Raw genomic sequence first — 25,713 nt, 5'->3', positions numbered from 1 at the left:
ACCCAAAATAGGAAAGTGGTAATCTCTGACCTTAGGACATGCAGTGGCTGATAATCCAAGAGAGAAATGTCTCATTGTCTTATAATATATTTGATGTGGAATGGCAGTGAAAGGGAAAGTTGTTTGAATTTTTTGAAATTATTAATAGGCATTAAAATAATAACAATGTAAGTTTTTCTGTAATGTGCCTTAATATGATTTTTTTAACTTCAGTCATCACTACAGGCTCCAGCACGTGCAACTGAAAATGTGACACATTTGTCCCCACAGCTGCCCACGATGAGGTTGTCAAAGTGGTTAGAAAAATCAGTAGCCAATGTTAACAATTTAATAATGATTAATTTGTCATTCCGGTTGCCTGCTAAAAGAAGAAATCTAGGAAACAAAGGGTATAAATTTGGAAAAGTATTTTGCATTATAAAGAAGTGAAACGGGTATTTAGATACAGGGAAAATTGAAATTATCTTCACCTGTTTTCTCAGCTTGTTTTTATTTTTATGTTTTAAAGTCTTTGATTTTATACAAAAAGTTAACTTAGGGACCTGGGTAAGTTAATGCAGCTTTTAATGGTGCTAACTATAACCTCAAGAGAATAAGGGGATTGTTTAGGACATAATGATACAACTAATTATTCTCAAGGTAAGAGTGAGGGGTTTTTTTCAACAAAAAAAACATTTAAAAGATTATTGATTATTTGAGTACAACGTAAATACTTGAAAACTATCTCATTCCAAAATTCTCTTCATTATAAACTTTCTTACATGAAAAGTTCAGTATTCAGATTGGTTTTTTTATAGAGTAAAAAATAATAATAGAGAAAAAGTATGCATTGCCACTATTGGCAGTTATGAAGTTGTTAATATTGAAAATATTTGGAGCATCTAACATGCTAGAGGAAATAAGCTTTTCATCCTCAAAAGCATGTTTTTGCTTTAAATACATGATTCATATGTCCAGGATGGAAACAAGAAACATTTATGTTAGGTATGTTTCCCTTTTTGTAATTTTCACAACTTTAGAAAAATGAAACCCAAGTTATTTATATGTAAGTCTGCCATTGTAGTTATTTAAATATGCTGAATTGTACTTACCTGTTTTCAAAATTCTATGTCAACAATTCAAGGGTCTCATTTCACTTCAGTTCAAAAAGTAAGTAAAGATAAAGCAATAAGCTGTCCTTGAGCTATTTCCTAAATAATCCCCAAAATAGCCCTCACAGTAATTCTGTCAAATTCACTTCTATGACTGCCATGTAGGTTACACAGGTTTCTTGGCTGCACATGTACTCATTCTTCAAAGGCATTATTGAGCTCCTGGTATTTCCACGCACTGTTCTGTTTTGTGGAAATAGAGTATAGATGAAAGTCTCTGTTTTCCTGGAGCATATTTTTCTGTGTTAGTCTCTAGTTTTTGTAGCATATCTTACTTTTCTCAAGGGTTTTCCTCTAACATGCAAAAAAAGAAGTAGTTCCTAATATGTTAAAGTGATTGTGATAGAAAATAAATTATAGCTGGGCGCGGTGGCTCAAGCCTGTAATCCCAGCACTTTGGGAGGCCGAGACGGGCGGATCACAAGGTCAGGAGATCGAGACTATCCTGGCTAACATGGTGAAACCCCGTCTCTACTAAAAAATACAAAAAACTAGCCGGGCGAGGTGGCAGGCGCCTGTAGTCCCAGCTACTCGGGAGGCTGAGGCAGGAGAATGGCGTAAACTCGGGAGGCGGAGCTTGCAGTGAGGCGAGATCCGGCCACTGCACTCCAGCCTGGGTGACAGAGCGAGACTCCGTCTCAAAAAAAAAAAAAAAAAAAAAAGACAAAATAAATTATAAACCCTCAAATCTCTCATGTTTTTATGAATATATGGCAGTTGGTGGAGTTCAGTCATTTACTGTACTGAGAGGTTTATACCATGTATATTTTAGACACCTTAATTTTGAGTAAAGTCAAACTACTCAATGGGCTTTGTTTCACTTTCTGGATGTCATCCATGCCAGCCACATTATTTCAAAAAAAAAATTAAAAATGAGATATTATGTCCTATTTTTCCTTAACCACTAAAACATATTTTAGCATTTTAAATATTTGGGAGTAGATTGTGAAACAAAGGAAGAAGGAGTTGAATTAAGTTCATCTTACTGAAGTTGATAGATTGTACTATAAAGGTGGAATTTGAGGTAAAGTGACCACTGGTTTACCTGGAACCATGTGGTTTATCATTGCATCCTGGCATAAACAGTTGCGCTGCACTACTCTCTCAAAAGTGTCATCTTGGCCGGGTGCGGTGGCTCATGCCTGTAATCCCAGCACGTTGGGAGGTCGAGGCAGGCAGATCACGAGGTCAGAAGATCAAGACCATCCTGGCTAAAACGGTGAAACCCCATCTCTACTATCTCTACTAACAATACAAAAAAATAGCCAGGCGTGGTGGCGGGCGCCTGTAGTGCCAGCTACTTGGGAGGCTGAGGGAGGAGAATGGCATGAACCCGGGAGGCGGAGCTTGCAGTGAGCCGAGATCGCGCCACTGCACTCCGCCCTGGGAGACAGAGCGAGACTCCGTCTCAAAAAAAAAAAAAAAAAAAGTATCATCTTTTGGAAGACACTTTTGGAGAACATGATCATGATTTAATAAGTAAAGAAAATGTAATTTCTCATCTACATAACTCTCTCTAGTTGAAAAGATATATCAAGTCAGTTTTTTTGGTTGGTAAGAATATTGTCTACAAAAATACACACCTTTGTGCTGAGGTCCATCAAAGTCTCTCTGTTAGGACAAATGCCTGAGCCTAACCCACCCAGCGCATAGGCGGAACGGATCATCACTGGGTAGCCAATGGTGTCTGCTGCCTTCAGTGCATCCTCAATCTGTCAACAAGAACAAGGACTCAACATTTTAAAAGCTGAGCACACTGGCAGAATAGACCACACCAAGGGAGTCTGGCAATCAGGTAAACCAACTTATCTGGGGAGAGTGAATATGGAAATGTTCTATTATTCCCTCACATTATGAAAAGCAAATGCTGTTATTCAAATGTTAAGTAAAATTCTAGAAGAGAGGAGATATATATATACACACACACACACACATATATACACACACATATACATATATATATATATATATATATAGCTTTTAAGGAATATACTTTTGTGGTAAATTTTGTCCTGTCCTATTGAAACAGAACCATGGTCAAAGCAGAAATAATCATCATTCATTTGAGAATGGGAGCCATATTGAATGGTTGGATTTTTACATGTAGCTTAAAAGTCTCTGTCTTAATGAAACCAGGTTCTCTGCTGCTGAAGCTAACTTGATGTTACCGCAATAAACCATTAGGAACACTGTGTATAAAGAGATTTTTCATTTTCAGGCTCAGTCTGAGAATAGTCCCAGAAGCTTGGAATTCTTTTTTTAACTTACAGAATACAACATATGGTGGCTATATTTTTCTGTCATGGAATATTATTACACTACCAATGGGAATGTAATTACACCTTTCCCATATGCCTGTTTCTTATCCTGGGGAAGCAAGGACATAATTCAATCTGGCAATGAAAGAATAAATGTATGGCAAGAGCTTCCCAAATTGTGCAGCAGAGTTATCCTGGGATTATTTGATTGACAAGTTTGTAACACAAAAGATACTTGGTAGCATTGTTTTCTGAAACATACAGAGCCCATTTTTAGTTGTCCCAGCAGTACCTGCTTTATTCCTAAGGGCGTGCCTGATTCTACCATGGAGAAGTTGCATTTAACACTGCCCTTAGCACCCTCACTTCACCAACTATAAGCCTGAAGTCAAAAATAAAGTCAGGGGCAAAAACAGATATAAAGTGAGTTGATTCTTTTTCCTGATAATTGGTAATAGCTTATTGATAGGCATAAGAGGCAATGGAAATAAATAATAGAAAAGTAAATCTATCTTTCTTAAATATCGAAACTACAGGTTTTCCAGTCATTTTACTGACTGGATCCATTTTATTCTAAAATGTTTATTTTATTTCAAAAAAAATTTAAAGCCAATTTCCCATTTGCAGGGCATTCACACATGCAAAATGTGTGACTGATCCCAGAAACAAGGTAAAACTTGCTTTGGTATTGCAAGTTGATATGGTTCTGAGTTTCGGTTCAGGAGATCGGAGATTCATTGGCACTTCAAGCCTTGATAAACCACTTCATCTCTGGACTTAGGTTTTTCTTTTCATAAAGTAAAATGTTAATACCTATCATTTCAGCATTGAGTGCTGTAATTAATATACAATATTTCTAAACTATTAACACTTTTCTAGAAGAAAATGCATACAACTATAATCATCTTAACTATTATTATTAGGCATGAAAAATCATTCTCCCTACAACCCAAGACAAATAATGCCCTCGTTTCTCCAAAGCAAAGAATCCTTACCGATTCCACTGCAAAACTTGGAGCAATCTTTTCATTGATCTCATTTAGTTTATCTGAAAACAGCTGCCTGTCCTCCGTGGCCATAATGGACTCAACTGAAGTTCCCAGGACTTTCACACCGTATTCCTTGAGCACACCTCTCTTGAATAGTTCCACTCCTAAACAAGAACCAAATAGGATTAGTTTTTAAAATCTCGAAATTTTATGCCTTTTTAAGCAGACAACTGAATACAACTATACAACTATTTCTTTTTTTTTATCTTAAAATCCAAGAAGTTACCACTGTCTACAATAGAATTGCACTTAGGGAAAAAAATTGAAATAAAAATTCTGAAGATAGTCTGACAAAATATGTTACTGATGCTACTATTACTTATATTACCATCTTCTGAAAATCATTTTTATCCTTATTAATAAATGTCATAATATTATACTGAGTCTTAAGATTTCAATATATTCCCTTTCCTCCTAAAGTCCATTTCTATAATGAGATTCTATAATTTAAAAAATCCTAAATATATGAGTACCTACCTGGGTTAAAAAATTATCATCAAAATGGTTTGTGTTTTCACTATCTAGCCATCTAATTTTGCCTATCTCTTTTTTTTTTTTTTTGACATACAAATTATATAACCAATTGCTTACCCAAACTAGCTAAAGAGATTCTTATTCATGATCTAGTTCCAAAGATTTGAAGAATTTTTTTTATTATTATACTTTATGTTCTAGGGTGCATGTACACAACGTGCAGGTTCGTTACATATGTATACATGTGCCATGTTGGTGTGCTGCACCCATTAACTCGTCATTCACATTAGGTATATCTCATAATGCTATCCTTCCCCCGTCCCCCCACCCCACAACAGGCCCCAGTGTGTGATGTTCCCCTTCCCATGTCCAAGTATTCTCATTGATCAATTCCCACCTATGAGTGAGAACATGCAGTGTTTGGTTTCCTGTTCTCATGATAGTTTGCTGAGAATGATGGTTTCCAGCTGCATACATGTCCTTACAAAGGACGTGGACTCATCCTTTTTTATGGCTGCATAGTATTCCATGGTGTATATGTGCCACATTTTCTTAATCCAGTCTGTCATTGATGGACATCTGGGTTGGTTCCAAGTCTTTGCTATTGTGAATAGTGCCGCAGTAAACATACGTGTGCATGTGTCTTTATAGCAGCATGATTTATAATCCTTTGGGTATATACCCAGTAATGGGATGGCTGGGTCAAATGGTATTTCTAGTTCTAGATCCTTGAGGAATCACCACACTGTCTTCCACAATGGTTGAACTAGTTTACAGTCCCACCAACAGTGTAAAAGTGTTCCTATTTCTCCACATCCTCTCCAGCACCTGTTGTTTCCTGACTTTTTAATGATTGCCGTTCTAACTGGTGTGAGATGGTATCTGAAGAATTTTAAAGAGAACAAAGCAGTAGACTCAGAAGATGTATGTAGTAATAGTAGAAAGACTGATCTATGTTATTATGAAAACATGTTTGAGAGGCAAATGCTACAGGGCTGATACCTAAGAGCACTTAACTAATGTTAATTCTCATTTTTCATTCATAATAGTTCTCAACACCTCAATAGCAACAGAGAAAAACAATATCCTGGGATAGAGTAGAGAAAGTTAAGAAACCTACTGGCTACTCTGGAGCATTAAAGTGAAAGGTTTCTTTGTCTCTCAGCTATTTTGTGAAATTAACTAGTAATATTCATCATATGACTATTTTAAGTGGCTGTTTGCTAACTGCTTCCTCACACATTAAAGGTTTTATGAACACACAAAGCACAATTGTTAGATGAGTTCAAATAAAATATGTTACACAGCAGTGCATATGTCAAAACTCTGCAATTAAGCTTATAAGAACTCACCACAGTTCAGAGCTGTTTGGCCACCCATGCCCAGAATTAACCCATCTGGCCGTTCTGCCTTGATGACCTCTGTGACAAACTGAGGGGTGATGGGAAGAAAGTAGACAGTATCGGCTTGCTTTAAGCCCACCTCATTGGTCTGGACTGATGCAATGTTTGGGTTCATCAGAACAGTTTTGACATTTTCTTCCTGAAAGAAGCAAAAGAATCCAGTACATGAATATATGTTCTAAAGAAGAGAACGGCCACACTTAAATAAAGAAACACGGGGTAACTAAGCTTTTAGGTTATCTGTGGGCTGTAGAGATCCATAATACGACATGTAAATAGAAGTTAAAGGAAGACAACCATTTGGTGAAAGAAATGAAGACATTCTTGAAAATGAAACTATACAAAAGAATTGACTGCCTCATGAAGATCACCACGAGGTGATCTGCCACTGTTGGCAAAGCTGGAGACCATTTCTATACAATTTGTCTAGAGATCCACAAATATTACTGAACTCTGTAGTTCAATCAACCTTAAAAGAATAACATATTCCAAAAATTTTAAATTAGTAAATGTAAAATAGAACTAGAGGCAATATGAAAGCTGCTTGCAATTTAGAGTATGTGTCATGTGGTGATGAGAAGAATGTATATTCTGTTTTGGGGTGCAGAGTTCTTACAAAGGTCTATCAGATCCATTTGGTCCAATGTCAAATTTAGGTCCTGAATATCTTTGTTAAATTTCTGCCTCAATGTTCTGTCTAATACAGTGGAGTGTTGATGTCTCCCACTATTAATGTGTGGGAGTCTAAGTCTCTTTGCAGGTCTCTAAGAACTTGCTTTATGAAACTGGGTACTCCTGTGTTGGGTGCAAATATATTTAGGATAGTTAGATCTTCTTGAATTGAACCCATTACCATTATGTAATGCCCTTCTTTGTCTTTTTTTAAATCTTTGTTCATTTGAAATCTGTTTTTTCTGAAATTAGGATTGTATCCCTTGTTTTTGTTTTTTTTTTTTTTCTTTTCTGTTTTCCATTTGCTTGGTAGATTTTCCTCTATCCCTTTATTTTGAGCATAGGGGTGCACTACATGTGAGATGGGTATCTTGAAGACAGCATACCATTGGGTTTTGCTTCTATATCCAGCTTGCCACTCCATTCCTTTTAAGTGGGGGCATTTAGCCAGTTTATATTCAAGGTTAGTATTGATATGTGGATTTGATCCTGCCATTGTGCTATTAGCTGGTTATTATGTTGGTTTGTTTGTGTGGGTGCTTTATAGTGACACTGGTCTGTGTGTCTAAGTGCATTTTTGTATCAGCTGGTAGCGGTCTTTCCTTTCTATACTTAGTGTTCCTTTCAAGATCTTTTGTAAGGCAAGCCTGGTGGTAATGAATTCCCTCAATATTTGCTTATTCAAAAAGGATCTTATTTCACCTTCACATGTTACCCCCAAACCTAAAATAAAAGTTAAATAAAGCTGCTCCCCTTCTATTTATTTGTCTAAGAAGAACATTGAATGTACATTTAAAATGCAGAATAATGTGCTCCCTTCTTGCTGGAAGCACTGAGAGCCTTCTGCTGGTTTCCATTTATTTTCCAGATTTTCATGCTTGCTGTAGTGCTTTAACAAAGAACATTATACAACTGTTTGTACATATTATATTTTAAAAACCATATGGCAAAAGAAATAAAACTATGTATGTGCATGCATGCATGTGTGCATGTCTGCGTGTGTGTCTGTGTGTGTGTATGTATGCATATATCTATATGAAGGTATTCATAGCTCAATCTTATTCCTTACATCAGGAGAAACCTTCAAAATACTTCTTTTTGTAGCCTACTAAGGATAATTGCATTATAAACCAGTATGAGGGTGACACTTAGCAAAATAATTATTATACAATACAGCCAGATGGTTCTAATTATTTCATACATTAGCAGGTCAATTTTAAGTTCTCCTAAAATGTCAACAACATATTCAGATAAAGGTATAGAAATTATTATTGAAAACCCTACATATCTTTGGGGAGGATCTGAATAAAACATTAAATATATTTTATGCTGCTTTAAATTCAAATGGTAACTTAATGCTTGTAATGTACTTTTAGTAATGTATTTGATTTTTATACCAAGACTATGAAAGAGATTTCAACCTTTTGGATGAAGAAACTGAGATTCAGTAAGGTTAAATGGCTTGCTAAAGGTCATACAGCTAATAAGTGGCAATATTAGGGCTCTAATTCAAGTGTTATTATTCAAATCCTGTGTTCTTTCCTCAATATGAGTCATCTCTCAAGATTTTAAGAGTAATATTATTAATAAAATGTCAGGAAGATACAAACAGATAAGCAAATGCTTTTATAATATGGGATGAATTTTAATAATTGAGTCCCAACTGACAACACGTCAGCAACAGAAGTTATAGAAAGCCTTACTACTAAAGAAAAGTGACAAATGTTAGTATATTTAAGTATTTTTCTGAATGTGCTATACAATGAATATGGTGATTTTTTTATAAGTCAAATTATACAGGAAAAGATCCTATACATACACATGAGTGTTCATTTATTTTAAAACTTATTTCAAGCCATCTTAATTTTAAATCATTTTGTTTTATTTTTCTAATTCTTGTTACAATATATGCGCCAATTATAATATTTTTAGTTTAAAAATTCATCTCTAGTTATTAACTTTCTAAGTGATCACAATATAATCTAATAATTCCTGTTCTTTAGTTAAAAATGTATAACTTTACCCAGTTGATGTAAAACACATTAAAATACAAACTATAAAAATTCTAATTATTTGTAAAACTCCCAAATAGAATAAAAACTGTATACTAGTTAAATGTATTCTAAACTCTGAATACACTTAGATTGTGTTCTAACTAATCTAAACCACTGGACAGTCTCCAATTATCTAATGAGAAATTAAAGCATAATACAAAGAAGTGAAACATCATTTTGAAAACGTATTCCAAAAAATATGTGAGTGTGCATGTACGTGAATGGAGGAGAGTATTAAAAAAAAAAAAAGAAAACAAATGAGAAAAAGAGTAAAGTCATTGAGACTGTGTTCTACCCCTTCAACAGACACCCATCAGGTGAAAATCTTTGACTATAGAATATTAACAAAAAGAAAACCTTTGGCCAACTGTTTGTCCCATGTTTGCTGTCCCAGTCTTCTGCTGCCATTCTATGCTGCCCTCTACTAGCCTGGTCTCTGGTGAATGGCTTTACACTGCAAAGCCTGAGGCAATGTCACCAAGAGCTCACATTGCCTCTGAATGGCCTGATTAGCACGATGAGGGTTACCAACTGAACTCCTCAAGAGAAATACCTTAAATATACAATAGAATTTTTCTAAAGTTTTATTTTACTACAGTAAGTGTTGGGAGATCTCCAGAGGATTTAAAGAAACAGGGAGGATGTCCTTCCACACCTGTATATCAAATCCTCTTTTCTACTTGAAAGTGTTGCCATATCATCCCATTTCCCAGGCACTGATGGGAGAACTGTGTCCCCTAGTGACAGATAATAATTTCTAAAACCTGAACAAAATGTACTGTTTTCCTTGCTCTTCCAACCAGAGTTTCCCATTTCAACCACAGAGATGCCCACAGCATCCTGTGGAGCACTTGAAGGATTTTAAAGCAACAAAGATGTCCAAAATTTCTCTTTCACATAAAAGACAAGTATATTTGAAACGCTCACTGCCTCAAAAGAAATAAACAGCATCAATAAATGTGGCTTTATATATGTTTTCACTATAAGTAGGCAGTAACCTAAATAATTTTGGAGATTAATCTAACCTCAATTTACAGATGTGCACATTTGAGAAAGTTGAAATTCTTGCTCGTGATCAAGCTTCTTTAATACAAGATTTATAAAGGCACAGTTAAGGAAAATAATTACAGCAACTTTGAAAAGAGGTAGTGTCATAAATCTAAATTATAAAATACTAATTAGACTCATTAAAGGAAGCATATTAATTCTAACGAAGATCATATTCTCTCACCTTCATGGCTTTTACAGCTTGAGATCCTGAGTAATCAAATTCTCCAGCCTGACCAATGGACAGACCTCCTGATCCTAGGATAAGGACTTTGGAAACCTATAAGCAATAAGAAAACGACATTGTTATTACTGCTAAAATGGGGAAAATAAGGCATTTTCAAGAGTGGAGAAGACAAACCACATTGTCTGAGTCTATGTGGTCATTTAAGGTCTAATGTTATGAAAAATATGTAATAGATAGAGAAAAAGACTAATAATTTAAAACATCTCTAATTTCAATGTGATTTCCAACGTTTATTAAGGTTTTTCACTTAAGTAAAAAATTTTTGGAAGAGGTTTACATTTTATTAAACATATATAAATATCCAAAAATATGTACATATATATAAATACATCTATGTGTGGTATTTTTTCAAATACACATACATCCTTCTAAATTTTAAATAACGATGTAAGTGTACAGTTTACAAAGGAAATGGGTAAAAACCTTATCACACTAATATACATATTCAACTTAAGGATTCAAGTGTTATATTAATCCTTGAATAACAGGTATTCTGGTTGAAACAAAAAGAACTCTATCATCTGTAATGCTTCTGTAGTCTGAAATGTATCTCATGTTTACATAGAGCTATGGCTTTGTGGATAATGGGAAATAAATTTTAAACTAAACTCTATTCTTTGTTATGTTATTACAACTACTCTGGAAGAAGTAAACTTTAGAAAAGACATTATTTTAACTTAAACCATGAAAGTTCCACGAAACATTATCAAGAAGGAACCAAATAATTAGTTACAAAATGACAGACTATTACAGTCTTATCAGTCATATTTTATTAAACACTAGTATACCTTATATCATTCAGTTTTTAAAAATCATCACATGATAGGGACAATCCAAATTCATAAACCAAAGACAAGCCCACATACTGACCTCAACTCGAGATGCAACTAGTGCTGGCTTCGGTAAGACTGATGTAATGGTGGTACTTTTTCCTGTCTTCATCAGTGAGAAAAAGGAATCAAACAGGTACTAGAAGAAAATATAACTAGTTAGAAGCTTCAAAATTCTTAAGTTCACCAGATGAAACACAAGATGCCCAGTTAAATTTGAACTTCAGATAAGCAACAAATAATTTTTAGTATAGCATATGTATTTTTTTGCTTTTTTGTCAATAACTACATATCTTACTAGTATAAGAATTTAATCAAATAAACACTTCTCTTCACCTCTAGTGTTATAAAAAAGAAGTTTCCAACAAGCAATAAACATATCAGATGCCTTCTGAGAATGCCAAGTTTACAGCAACTTGTATATCATTTGCTTCTTCTAAATCAAATTCTAGGTGGATATAACGATTGAAGCTATATCACTTAAGATATAGAAAATTAGAAATACTAATTTAAATTTAAATTTCTATCAGCTCTAAAAAACAATTTCTGAAGATTATTCTTAAACTTTGCCAAAGGATTTACTTCTGTTGTTTCACTAGATATGACAAATTACAGCAAAGAATATTCATTTTGCAATTATTGGAAAGACAAAAAAGAAGAATTATGTGATAGCAGATATTATTACATATCTTAATTGCAATGTTCCTAATCCAAAGCACTAATATATGCTAATTTAAATTTTAAATTAAAAAACTACTTAGCATGTGTTAGATGATACGCATAACTAAATTTGATTTATGAGTTTCATCATGGGTTGGTAATATAATACTGATTTTGGCTATTAAGAATCAGTATTTCCTAATAATATTAAAACAAGAACAAAATACAGATATCTAAAAAGGCAATTCAGACATGAGAGAGTAGAGCAGAGCTTGCAGAAAGAAAGCTCTTATTCTCTTCCCCATTTTACCTGGAAGTCATTTCTGAGAGTTCTGACAATGAAGATTTGCTACTGGAGGTCCCTGGGTGTGGGGAAGTCATAACAGACTTCAGATTTTTCTAGATGTCACCCGAAGAATTTATTTGGAAAGATGTGCTTGAAAAATGAACTAAGAGCTCACACACAAAAAAGTGAAAATATTTAGATTAAATACAAAACTCCTCTAAGCATTCTTTGTGGTTCTTTTCTGAAGCTGTCTGAATTATCTATGTATGTGCATGCATGCCCTCTCTCCCCCGTACACCCCTTCCCCTCCTTCTCCTGCTGCTGTTTATTCTCCCTTAGTGGCTACACAACCAGTTGCCATAGGGATTTTTGTGAAGTCACAGATGGGGGATTAAAATTTCATTTCAGTCATGAGACCGAGAGAGAGCAATAGGGAATTCATTTGCATAGTACAACAATTGTAAATTTCAGAACTAAATATATTAGAATGATAATGGGTTTAAATAAAAATAGCATCGCTTCGGGTTTCTTAAGGGCTTTCCCACTTTAAATTTTAAAAAAGATAAAAATTTCCTCTGTGACATTCATGGGGAGATTTTAATACAAAATGTGTGTTACCAAAGCACTCTTCTTGAGAATGTTCTGCTCAAGATCATCTGGGGTGATTATTTTGGTTTTTTTGAATTTCCACATTTTTTTTTTACATACATAATAGGCCTCATCTTTCTAACATACCTCAGTGTCTGTTGGCCCTGGGGTGACCTCTGGGTGGAACTGCACAGCGAAGAAGGGTTTGCTCTCATGCATAATCCCCTAAAGAAATAAGAAATGGGAAGAAATTCCTTCTGTAATAGTGAACGTCAAGTGTGGCTATGTATTATTCAGGGGACAATAAAGCTCAAATTTAAAAACTGAGTTAGATACTTAATAAAATTTTTGTAACTAACAGTACTATTAAGTAACACGGCCTCATATCTTAAGGACTTACATATCTGACCATTTTGATAAGTATAGAAAATGGGTCAATGAAGACTCAACTGAATGTATTTTCCTTTAAAATAAATAAATAACAAATTTGGTCTATAGCCTTTGGGACCCTTCTGGGTTCTATTCAGAATAAACCCAAGTCCTCATCTTATCCCCAGGTCCTAAATTACTTTTCCAAGGGTCTTCTTAAAGACTATACCAGTCCCAAGTAAGTCCCAGAGACCCACCTAGACTGGGCTCAAACAGATTTGGATCAACAGCCCACTAACATTGAACGTATAAGATAGTTGTTGATTAATGACTCAAATAGTGAATCTTAACAAGTCAACTGATGAGAGAATAAGAGAGAGAAATGACTTTTTAAAACACAGAGGGCTATGGGAGAAAACCTATAACTGTTTTTCAACACTCAACCAAATCACCAACAAACAGTAGAAAGGTATTTGCATCACAGTGTACTTAAAAATTCTGGGTGAATATTCTGAGTGAATAATTTATTGCACATTTCAAAACAGCTAGAAGAGAAGATTTGAAATGTCCTCAGTACAACTAAATTTAAAAAATGTTTGAGGTGATGGTCATCCTAGTCTGATTTGATTACATATGATATGCATGTATCAAAATATCACATGTATCTCATAAATATATACTATGCTTATGTATCAATTATTTTTAAAAACCCTGCATTTCTCATCACCAACTGAACAGGTTTATTGACATCATTTACCTCATTTGTTTGATCGTTGACATTCACAAAAAGTGGTTTCCAGCCAGCAGGGAGGGCGTTGTCCAAGGCATAGCCATGATTCTGAGCAGTAATGAAAGCCTGTCTGTTTGTGATATTCAGAACAGGCTGATTCTGCCCTCTGGAAAGAAAAGGAGAAAAACAATAGGGAAAAAGAAAAGTGAAGAGGATAATATAAATGTATTCCTTATAAAGTAGTGAAAAAGTAAAGCCTATTAAAATTTAAAATTTCAATTGCTTAGTGAAAATCAGTCTGTGAGAAAAGTCACAGATTGTTAATCCCAATAATTTTCCCAACAAAAATCAATTCAGGAAGCTTTGTTGAGTGTTAAATACACAGGTCTATTAAATTCTATAATCAGTTTTAGAAAAGGGGACATTGCGCTCATAACAAAAAGGGTTGCTCACCAGCTTAACAGAAACTAAGAAATACGAGTGACTTATTTTAAGAGAACTACAATAATTTTAAAGCCAGAGAGTTATTGGGAGATAACAAATAGAGGACTGCTTAGACCTGAATTGTACTTTATGTAGAGGGTGGACCATGGGGGAAAGCCTGATGTTTAATAAATTAATATTGTTTGAGGCAAAAAAAAATGAGAAACCGAGAGGATCTAAAGATTTCTCGGTTCTAAAGTCACACTTACCTTCTGAAAATGTTACAATGTTCTGAAATTAGGCTTAAAATCAAAACAATTTCCCTTGAAGTATCATTTGATTGAGTATTATAACCTCAATTTATGCCAAGGGAAGGAAAATAACTTTAAATTATAGCAAGGTTATCATTAGAGAAGCCTGCTTTCCAAAAATGCAATAAAAGTGGTATCAGGTAGTCAACTGTCAACCATGTAAGGTATGGCTATTTATTTACTCTAAAGAAATGGCAGGTAAGTCTTCTGAGTTCTTTGTACTTAGTTAGTATGTCAGAACTGGTTTACTGTAAGCAAAAGTGAAACTACCTCACCTGTTGGCCATGGACATCTTGTAGGTTTTGGCACCAGTAGCCAATCCTGTTATTAAGTTTCCTGTACTGATTCCAAACAATGGCTCCTTGCGATCACTCTCCAAAATCTAAATCAGGGAGAATTTTTATTAATCAATTAGTACAGTTCCAAAAAATGTTGCTTCTGAATGAATTAAAACAAGGTATCCTTTTTTCTTAAGAAGGTAAAGAGAATAGTAACTGAATTAAAGGAGAATATATAAAAGGACATGATTGACAAACTTGTAGCATTAGAATTCAATAAGATGTACTTTACATTCAGACTAAACTAAATCTGATTTAATATTTCTTTAGAGACCTGCAGGTCTTATGGGTCCCCAGGTCATGATGAGGAACCATGAGTTGTCAGTTCACAACTGTAGGGCAAAATACATTTGGCCATTGGACTCCAGTTCTTTTAACTCAAGGACATGATCGCAAAGTTACTTTGCCTGAAGAAAAGCCCTATTTTCTCTGATATTCTCTCCTCATTGGTTCCCCTATAGAATATCTCTACTGACACTGCCTCAGAAGTCACAAATACCAGCATTGAAAAATGCCTAAATAAATAAAATATATCACAGCCCTTTCAGGGTACAGAGCGGAAGCCCCCACCTCCCACACAGATACACGTTAATTCCAGGTTCACTGCACCTTTCTGACATTCTGAATTAGTGGTTCTGCAAGAGCTGGGTTCCCCGGTCCTCCTGCGATCAAAATCCCATCATACTCCATCTTGGTGAAATCGTGATTCCAAGGAACTAAGTGCACTTCAGCTCCTCGCTGGAAAAGGGACACAAGAATGACGAATTTAATAACATGTTTCTTTGCCAAAGTATAATTTTGTTAGACTTTCTCTTGACTAACCATTCCTTAAAGGGAAGGAAAAATTTGTAAACATTTCAAACAATGCAAAAATTTCTTTGGGGCCGGGCTTGGTGGCTCATGCTGGTGATCCTAGCACATAGGGAAGCTCAAGGTATGGGGGAATTGCTTGAGCCCAGGAGGTCGAGACTAGCCTGGGAAACAGAGCAAAACCCTATCTCTACCAAAAAAGATAAAACAAAAATTAGCCAGGTATAGTCCCAGCTACCCAGAAAACTGAGATGGAAGGATCACCTGAGCCCAGGAGTCACAGGTCCCAGCGAGCCAAGATCACACCATTGCACTCTAGGCTGGACAACAAAGTGAGACCCTGTCTCGAAAAAAAAAAAAAAGAAAGAAAGAAAGAAAAAAAAGGAAAACAATCACCATTAAAAGTTTTGATCCTGAAAAAATAGATAATGCACCGTCCTGCACTCAAGAGAAGTTTCAGTGCCTATAAATGCCATGATTGGACTGACAGGAGAGTAGGTTACCTTCACACTACCAATTGCAAAAAAGTACAAATCCATTTTCTGAAAATGTTAAGTTGGCCCACATCAGAACTTTTTCAGTCTTGCCTTTTTGTCTTATCAAATTTTAACCAGCCTTCTTTCCTAGGGTTTTCTCATTATCTGTAAGATTTATATTCGAATGGAAAATTAGAAATTTGTTTTAATATAAAAGCACATAGGAAGGTGTCTTTGCGGGTTTCCCATGAAGCATTTCCCGAAACAAGGATTTGAGAGAATAAAAGCTTATTTGGAAGGTACTTCCTTCTAATCAGAGAGGAAGTGACATCATGAAACACCCCAATAAAGTATGCATTAGCAAGCAGTTACCACTAGGGATAAGTGAAGTTTAAGCCCACTAGGGCACTCTGAGAGCCCATGTGGAATAGTTACCTTAGAGACTGTCTATCCATGGGACGAAGGAGCCACGGTAGTTAAACACTGGCTCTTTCTGAGTTTTGGTTGGGGGCTACTCCAGAGATCATTAATTCTATGCCATTTACTGCCTGCCAGTAGGCTCCAGCCATCAGGCAAAGAGATATAGATATTAGAAATTGGAAGATGGGCAACATGAATTAAAATGGTAACTTGAGAGTGAGATACCATTTCACTCTTAGAGTGACCTGTCTAAGGTCTTAGAGTGACCTTAGAGTGACCTGTCTAAGGTCATCCACAGCATCTGCTACCATGCATGCTATCCATGCAAATGTTTGTTAATAAAATTGAAAAGAATTTGAAATCATGATTTGAATATTGCTGATATTCTCTAATAAGGAGGTACAATGAAGAATCTCCCAATATGCACGCTAATTTGGTGTTATGCAAATGTGTGTGTGTGTGTGTGTGTATGTGTGTGTATGGAGGGGAGATGTGTAGATAGAGACAGACTGAGAGAGGAGTGAGGAGAAGGAAAAATCCTAACCAAACTTTGTTTAAGAAACATTATTATGATGGTTAAGTTCTCCTTGAGAATTGTTAAGATTTAATTTTAACTGGTTGTCTAACAGTTGATATAAAAGCACTGTGACAGTTCACACTGTGTCAGGGCATGATTCCTACAAACATGTGGTGCATAATAAATGTAGGCCCAAAGAAGATGCTATCAGACAGGCTCTAGCTTTTTGGTCATCTCTATACCACAAAGAAAGTGAACATGATGCATCTTAGACTGTCAGTCAATTAATGACAAGAAAAGTCATCATTTTCTTCCACGTTTTAGTGGCCCTTGAGGTTTTTTTTTTTTTTTTTAAGAAAAACCATAGCAGTCTATATCTTTAATTTGAACAGGGATAAATCTGTTATTTTGTAAATCAAAAGCAACAAGAAGAGTGTAGACCCCTGACATTCTGAAAGAATGCCTAAGTTCCTCTGTGACAGAGGAAATTGGCTGAACACTAATGGTCAATATGGCAAACCCTCACCTTTGAGATGAACAAATTACTTACCTTTACTAGCAGGCGGATTACATTGTTTTTAATCCCACAGTCTACAGCTACCACTTTTGTGGGGTTTCCTTTGCCGTACACCTTGACATCCTGCCATTTTAAAAACCAGAGAATGAGAGGGAAGTCCCAGCTATGGGCAACAGACCAAAACCATAAACACATCTGACAATGCTTTGCAACTTAGATTGGTAACAGATTGACTGTTAACTACTAGGGAGTGACTGGCAGTTAACAAACAATTTGTAAGAAAGGCACAGCAAGTGCCACAGACTGTATCTTTTTTATGAGAAAAAAAAGACTTTACTGTTTTATATAAACTGTTGATTACAGTGATAATAATGATCTCTAAGAAACTGGTTGCGTCCATAGTTAACCATCTTTCCCATGTTTTGCCTCATTAACAACTACTAGCAATGAAATTTTTAAGTATTATTGCCTGATTCAGCACTAGACAGAGGCGGCAATAGATACATTGTGCTTTAAATACCACTTGATCCTCAACTTGCACTAAAGATCGAATGGGGTAAAGCTGAATTACTGTACATTAGGCTTCTTCAGTGGGGCCTAATGGATAAAATCAGTATGAGAGTCACAGGAATTGCTAGGCAGGTATAGACCACCAGTTCCTTTAGGTTGCTGTGCAATTGTTTGCATTTAAATGGTAGATTTCATGAAAAGACCCCAGAGCATATCATAATCATTATCTATGTCTAAAGCACGGCTGGGAGGCAGATCTATTTTCACAGGCATTAACCCAAGAAGCAGCTCCCCAAAGTCATAAAAGGAGAAATAATAGAAATAGAGAGAAAGCCTAGAAGGCTGGGCACACACACTGGTTCCTGCTTTGAGAGTTGTTAGCTAGCACACTGTGAATTTAGGATGATTTCATCATTTGTGAAAAATTTCAGATGAAAAGTGCAAACTGAATATTTGAAAGAACAGTTTATTTTGACTGAAATATCTACCTCTCCATTAAGTCTATATAGAATGTGAAATTATAATCCTTAGACTGTAGTTGAGGAAAAAATATATTAACTATATGTGTTTTTTTTCCTCCCACTGACTATTCTGAAGGAAAAAACATACCCCCATCCTTTCATGATCTGGGGGAGTTATTGCTGAATTGAATGCCACAGGTATTCTTTCTCACCAAATAATTTGAAAAAGTTTAGATCTATTCTTAACCTTAGGCTTCTGCTGTAAAATAAAGCAATATTACCATCTAGTTGTAGCTACAGAAAATTGTAATTACAAGACAATGAATTAAGTTATCAACATTTCCAAGGCATGTAGCCAAACAAAACTCACAAAATATATGTAATCTCCTGATACAAATGCACATTTTATCATAGCTATAGTAACATTATTTAATTGCACTGGCATTAAGAAACAACAGAGCCAGCTTTCACCATTGCAGCATCTCCCTTGATTTGACATAGATAAAAACACAGATATGCTCATTTTTGCTGGTCTCTACACAAATACATTAAAAACTATCCATAAGAATAACAGAATTTACACAAGACCTCATGAATACTTGCATATATGGATTTGTGTTTGGACTTACGAGAGAGGAATATATTATGCAGCATTTTTCAACCTTCCTTGACCACAGAATTTTTTCAGATGAACTGCTCCACACCACCGTTTTCCAATTTAGGAAATGGTAGACTAAACCACCAAGGCAGTTCTCAATTCTAACATTCTATCATCTATCATCACCCTCTATCATGCTATGTTTCAAACTAAATCATTTCACAGGGAAATATGTAAAACAAAGGGAAGTCATATGAATAGGACCAATTTTAAAGTTAAAAATCAGAAGTGAATATTGCAAACACCATGATCAAATTCCATACATATAAGTAATTACATATCTAACTTAAAATTCATTTTCTTTAACAACACATGTTTTGAATGCACATCCCTGCCCGACATGGACATCACGACTCAGTACTAATTTATAGGAACCCCAAACCCTTGTCTCTCATTTTCATGTGACAGGAGCCTGAATACCAGATAATATCAATGTGTGTTTCCTCTGAGTCTTACATGTTACTGATCAGACTATTTGACTCTTTGAATAACTTTTTTTTTAAAGCCTTTAAAAACTCTCACACTGGAACTCTTCCTTAGAAATGTTCTCTATACTCCTTCTGATTGGTGCTATATCACAGCATGAATATTTTCCCAGATGAACAGGTGTCAGGAAAGGCATGGGAACATCCTTTCTAAAGACCCTCAGTGACAAAGTTTGGTCACAGGAGGGGGTAGGATACTCATACAAGAAGAGTCTGTTTCCAGCATATTCACATATTCACATATTTTACCATTTCTGATTTAAAATTATCGAATCCTTACTCTGCATATGTAAAAGGTAGGAGTGAAACAATGTAAACTTATTTGAATATGATTACATGGTAGTATAATGATGGTTACTAATAGTATAACTGTTAGTAGTATAACCATTATTTGTAGTATGTTGAAAGGCAGTATGAGATGATGTTTTCTGAAAGGTAGACACTAGACCAAGCCTTCCTACATATAAATCCTGTGGCCATTCACACTGAGGAAGGTATTTAATCTCTCTACACCCCAGTTTCTTCATCAGTAAATGAGTTCCTAATAATATCCATCTCATATAATTGCTCTAAAGATGGAATAAGTTAATCAGTGTAAAGCATTTAGAAGAAACCTAGCAGATAATAAGTACTCAACAGATCGTGCCTATTTTTTATTAATAAGACATAGTTATTAATAATGATAATTTTATTATATGAATAATAGAGATCATAGAACCATAAGAAACACTGATTAAAGGATTTGAAGGGAAAATAAGAATGTGCAATTTCTTTACCACCAACTCTAACTACCATTTACTGGCTTTGTATATTCCTTTATCTATTCACTATTCGTTGACCATGTACTATGTGAAAGGTACTATGGGCAGTGCTGGGGATTCAAGTAAGTAAACCATGGCCTCTCCTCTCAAAAAGCCAACCAGGACAAGTGAGAGAGACAATCTTTCCAGAGAGTTAAATTCAATATGATCCTGGTTATACTGAAGCTATTTATTAAATGACATGGAATCCAAAGGTTAGCTGAGTCATGGAAGCTTCACACAGGAGCAATGAGCTGACTCTTGAAACTGACTTCTTCAGACAAGAAGGGGAAGAAGAAAGCATGAGAAAAGGTTCGTAGGTAGAGAAGCAAACATATTCAGACCTTGTAAGATGCAGGCCAAATAGAAAATAGGTTCACAGGGAGTCTTGAAGAGGTTTCTTGAATTCATGCAGCAGAAATCTAGAAATTGAGCTTTTTAAGGCTTTTCCATCAAACCCCCATCAAAATGCAAAGAAAAATAGCATGAAGTTAGCCACAGAGACTCGGAGTCACTTGAATTCAAATTGATGCTGAATTTGGGCAAGTTACATTTGATTTTATATAGACTTACTTGCTAAGCTTATTTCTTCATCTATGACATGGAGTTTTTACGAAAATTAACTGAGTGTTCAAAAAAACTTGGTTGTTATTATTTTCCTCAAAGACCAGAGCTACCACGTTGAATAGACCATGATAATTATGAAATATCATAGGCAAAAAAGTATATGTTTGCTATATCTAGGAATAAAATGTTGTAGTGAATAAACATATTTAAAATCAAACTTTGTGTCCACATGTACTTTTTCTATTCCTTCCTGTCAAAGAATTTCAATCGCCTTTGTTGAAATAACACTCACTTTCTACTTGGATAAAGTAGAGTTTCTCTGAGAGACTCCATTGCCACACTGGTGATGGAAGAGAAGTTTGCAGCCATCTCTGCTATAGTATAAATAAACCCCAAGGTAGAACCAGCCAATAACAATGATGCCACACAGGCTTCCACAGGGCTAAATTCTCCACATGTAAAGCCCCGTGGTAACCAAATACATAGTCCTTGGAAAGAGAAGCTCTATTTTTATCTCCCATTGTATGTAGTAAAAACAGAAGGTAGCAATTCTTCCTTTAAGTTTCAAAGTGGATCAAAAACTTTTCTTTAAAAAAATTTTATAGCAGTATCCCATAAACATCTCAGATATCGAATGACATAATCACTATGCTCAACCAAACTAGTTGAAATCCTTAGGTGAGAAAATAGGATGATCTTTTACCTGGCCACATTCAGCACCTCCTTCTCCCATTTGTATAAGCCGCCTAGGCTGCTATATCTGTTCTTGCTATTACTGCTCGGTTCAGGGTCTCATAAGTTTTGTTCCAATAAGTTACAATAACCTTCTAGTTGCTTGCTCTTTTATTCAGTTTTACTTTGCTTCAAAATGACACTGAATGAGTTGGCAATAGTTTCTGGAAGTGCTGATTAGCCAATGATATGAAACCTTCTAGACCTAGCTTCATTCAGTCCATCTCCACTCATCCTTCCCCAAGTGTGTAAACCAATAGGTGTGAACCCCTTTGTTCAGCCATCCCAAACTGTGCGTAACTCTTCAAACATACTATGTTATTCTGTACCTCTATGCCTCTTGGCAAACCATTCCTTCTGCCTGAAACAAAGTTCTTCTGGTTCTCCATCGACCTAACTGTTACTATCTGCTCTTTGTGTCTCGGAACGAGGCTCACTCTTCCACAGAGCCTTCTCTGATCCACCTATCCCATTTCAATGCTGCCCCATGCATGCCCTTGCAGCATGCTATGCACACTCCAAGGACAGCATTTATCACAGGATTCTGCACATGGTGATTTACTTGCTTGCTTGTTCCACAAGGCTCTATGTTCCCCAAGGACAGAGACTGCAGCTCAAGAAACTCACTCACACCTACATTCGAAACATTGGTTTCGATCAAAACCAATGAACTTCTTTCTAAAATGTATTCTGTACCTTTTTATAAATGTATACTAAAGGAATTTCACTTTAGGGTGACTCAGTCGTCATTATGAACATTAATTTTGAAATAAAGCTATAACACAATAAATCTTTAGTGTATGAATAAATATTTTTCCCGCACAAAATGCCCCAGACTCTGATTACTGTACCTGATTTCTGTAAAATTCTCTTGGCTCTCTGGCAGGTTACTAGCTCTGACTCCTCATCATCACTGTACCTATCTTTGGCAATTCAGTGCTCCCTTTATTTGACATTGTTAAAATCCTAAGCTGAAGAATCAGAAAGGGTGGAGGGAACACTAAAATAATAGTAAAAATCCTCTAAATCGGGGCATGAAGTTTCCCACGTAAGCCTGTAAGTAAAACTTACCAGCTTTAAATGCACTGATTTTGTAACGTGTATTTTAGCCACTATGAGATCCCTTTTTTCCCTCAACACTGGTGCTTCTGGAAGATAAATTCTGCCTAAATGAAGATTTTGATATTTCAAGAAAGGTCTAAACAGGATCAAATAAAACTTAAAAATATAAAGGAAAACCCCTCACCTTGGTTGAAACCTCAGCAATCAAATTCTGTTTATTTGGATCCACAAAATCCACAGGCTGACCTTCAAATTCAATCTTCCCAAGCATGGTACCCTATCAAATTAAAAAATTTAGTTAAAAGGAAGCAACGATGAAGGTGTTGACAAGATAAACTCAAAGGGACTTTAAACAGCTGCTCCAAGATTTAGATGTCTTTATAACTACTCATAATCATCAGTGGAAGATCTTCGTCTTCTCAAACTGAAAAGATTAAGTAATTTGCACATGCATTTTGGGAAATACTCTTGGAAATATAATTAGTTCTTCTAGGGCTGACACCATTGCCTGATGTAGGCAAAGTCAAAAGGCATCAGAATTCAGGTCTCCAGGCTCTGGGCTGATGCAAATTGGGATATTTAGTAAACTTACACTCCTCGGTGTATATGACCTAAAGACATTTCTGAGAGAAGTGGACAAAAAAAATCTATTGAGACAATAAGGAATCTAAAAATACCAAAAAAATAAAAAGAATGAGAATTCATTTATTGTGATAGTAATATTACTTCACAAAGATGAAATGCAACATAAGTCATAAACTTCTAGAATTTGCAACGAAAATATTCACTATTTTAGACATATTCATGTCCAAGTGTTCCCAAGGGCCTGAATTTAAAGAATGTTCAACCCTTTGTAAAGTTTTCGCAAACTACCCTTGCTAGCTTGAACATGACAATGTCATCTTTTTTCAGCTATATCTTGAGATTTACTTATTTGTTAGTAAGTCTGCTTTTAGAAAAATGATATGCTATATTTAGTAGTCAAGATTTTATTGAGGGGTAAAAATTCAAAATAATTCATTGATTTGCCCTTCTCTGACGAAATTATTGCATTGAAGGAAATAGAAGGAAGCCTTCATTTCCCTTTTAAATGTATTTCTTGGGGGAGAAGTCACTTGGGGGTAAGTGAGAGTAGAAAGTACCTATGTGTCATGCAAGCATGATGGTTATTTCAGTGCTATTATTAAATTCAGAGTGCTGCCTCTAAGTCTGGGAACATTACCTCAAAAACACCTTTCACTTCCATAGTAAATTACTAAATTTCATGGTGGCCTGTATTTACTTTTAGAATCCAAGTCACATAATCTCTTGTCTATATTTATGGATCCCTAATTTTGAAATTTGGTTTTCAGTTATCCTTCCCCTTTTCTTAAAACATTCTGAATGAAATACGATCTTATTTTTCAAACTAAGATTAATAGAAGTGAAAGCCATAATATACATTTTAATACGAACCACCATCACTGATAAACAATTATGAGGCAATACTATTTTGTCTGTGCCAATCTATTCAGCCAATTTTGAAAACCTAACTGCCTATGATAAAAGGAGGGCTCATTTTAACCTAACATATCACGTGAAAGACAAGTACGGTCTTGTAAAGTTTTCCTGAATCATTAGGCCTGACTATATTTTATTCAACCTGCCAATTCTGCCATCTGAATTGATTTTTTCAACTGTATTCCTTTCCCACCTTTATAGTCTCGTCATTGTTTACTGCTCACACCCATCATTAGGCTGAGAGAACACAAGAATCTCCCTGGGATATATAATTTCACTAACACCTATTCTCAGGAAAATCATGGTAGAGTGAATAAAATCAGAGGTGGGATAGAATGATGGCGTAAATGCTCACTGTCTTCCTTCTGGCCATGGGTATTTGGACGTGTTTTTATTTTCAAAGCTGTTTTTCCTTCTGTTTACAGAGAGCCTGTATCCTAACAAGAAATCTACAAAAGATTTTTTTGAAGATTCCTTTTCCCATATGTACTTTTTTTTTTTTTTTTTTTTTTTGAGACAGGCTCTTGTTGCCCAAGTTGGAGTGCAGTGGCGTGATCTCAGCTCGTTGCAACCTCTGCCTCCTGGGTTCAAGTGATTCTTCTGCCTCAGCCTCCTGAGTAGCTGGGATTACAGGTATGTGCCACTACACCTGGCTAATTTTTGTATATTTAGTAGAGATGGGTTTCACCATGTTGGTCAGGCTGGTCTCGAACTCCTGACCTCAAGTGATCCGTTTGCCTCAGCCTCCCAAAGTGCTGGGATTATAGGCGTGAGCCACTGCACCCAGCCCACATGCGTAGTTTCAAATTGTATCATTTATCTTTTTATTTTTATATAATTATATTTAGTAAGAAAACTTTAGTTGCATTTGGGGAATTTAGTTAACATTAGTGAAGTAATGTTTCTTTCTGATTTGGAATGTGGAAATTTCAAGTAAAATAATAATAAACTCAACAAACAGATGGTGATGAGATATTCTCAGAGGAGGGGTCAGATGTTGTAGCAATCAGACATGAAAGCAAAAGCTAACCTTCCCTTTTATCACCTTGGTCATTGATATGGTCTCAACAAAGACTATATAATTGAAGTAACGCATGCAGGGCTTATTTGGCACATTCATGAAAGATAATGCATTAATTTAACAGATAACTCTTTCACAAGGACAAAACAAATAATAGTAACAATGCTGTACACTTCCTGGAGTGTATTTTCCAGCATGTAGGTTTCCATTTCAGGCAACGTTGTTATGCAATTTGTTACCTTTTCCACTTGTTTCACTAAAGTTCTATCACATGAGCTGAATTATAA

At 35.5% G+C, this 25,713-nt stretch overlaps 1 protein-coding gene across 7 annotated transcripts in view; it reads right to left on the bottom strand.

Annotated features, from left to right (window-relative positions):
* CPS1 (carbamoyl-phosphate synthase 1) overlaps window positions 1-25,713 on the bottom strand; it is a 156,631-nt gene that overhangs the window by 70,634 nt on the left and 60,284 nt on the right. For all 7 annotated transcript variants that reach the window (XM_077957513.1, XM_077957508.1, XM_077957512.1 and 4 more), the window contains 11 exons: window positions 23,090-23,182; window positions 17,664-17,753; window positions 15,500-15,628; window positions 14,828-14,934; window positions 13,846-13,984; window positions 12,867-12,944; window positions 11,226-11,324; window positions 10,293-10,388; window positions 6,285-6,474; window positions 4,405-4,562; window positions 2,735-2,863 (listed from right to left, as the gene is read on the bottom strand). In XM_077957513.1, coding sequence (XP_077813639.1) covers window positions 2,735-2,863; window positions 4,405-4,562; window positions 6,285-6,474; window positions 10,293-10,388; window positions 11,226-11,324; window positions 12,867-12,944; window positions 13,846-13,984; window positions 14,828-14,934; window positions 15,500-15,628; window positions 17,664-17,753; window positions 23,090-23,182 — 1,308 coding nt within the window. The remainder of the gene's footprint in view (window positions 1-2,734; window positions 2,864-4,404; window positions 4,563-6,284; window positions 6,475-10,292; window positions 10,389-11,225; window positions 11,325-12,866; window positions 12,945-13,845; window positions 13,985-14,827; window positions 14,935-15,499; window positions 15,629-17,663; window positions 17,754-23,089; window positions 23,183-25,713) is intronic.

The sequence above is a fragment of the Macaca mulatta genome, chromosome 12, assembly GCF_049350105.2.
Source record: "Macaca mulatta isolate MMU2019108-1 chromosome 12, T2T-MMU8v2.0, whole genome shotgun sequence".
Classification (NCBI taxonomy): Eukaryota; Metazoa; Chordata; class Mammalia; order Primates; family Cercopithecidae; genus Macaca; species Macaca mulatta.
This window is presented reverse-complemented; position numbering and strand designations above follow the sequence as displayed.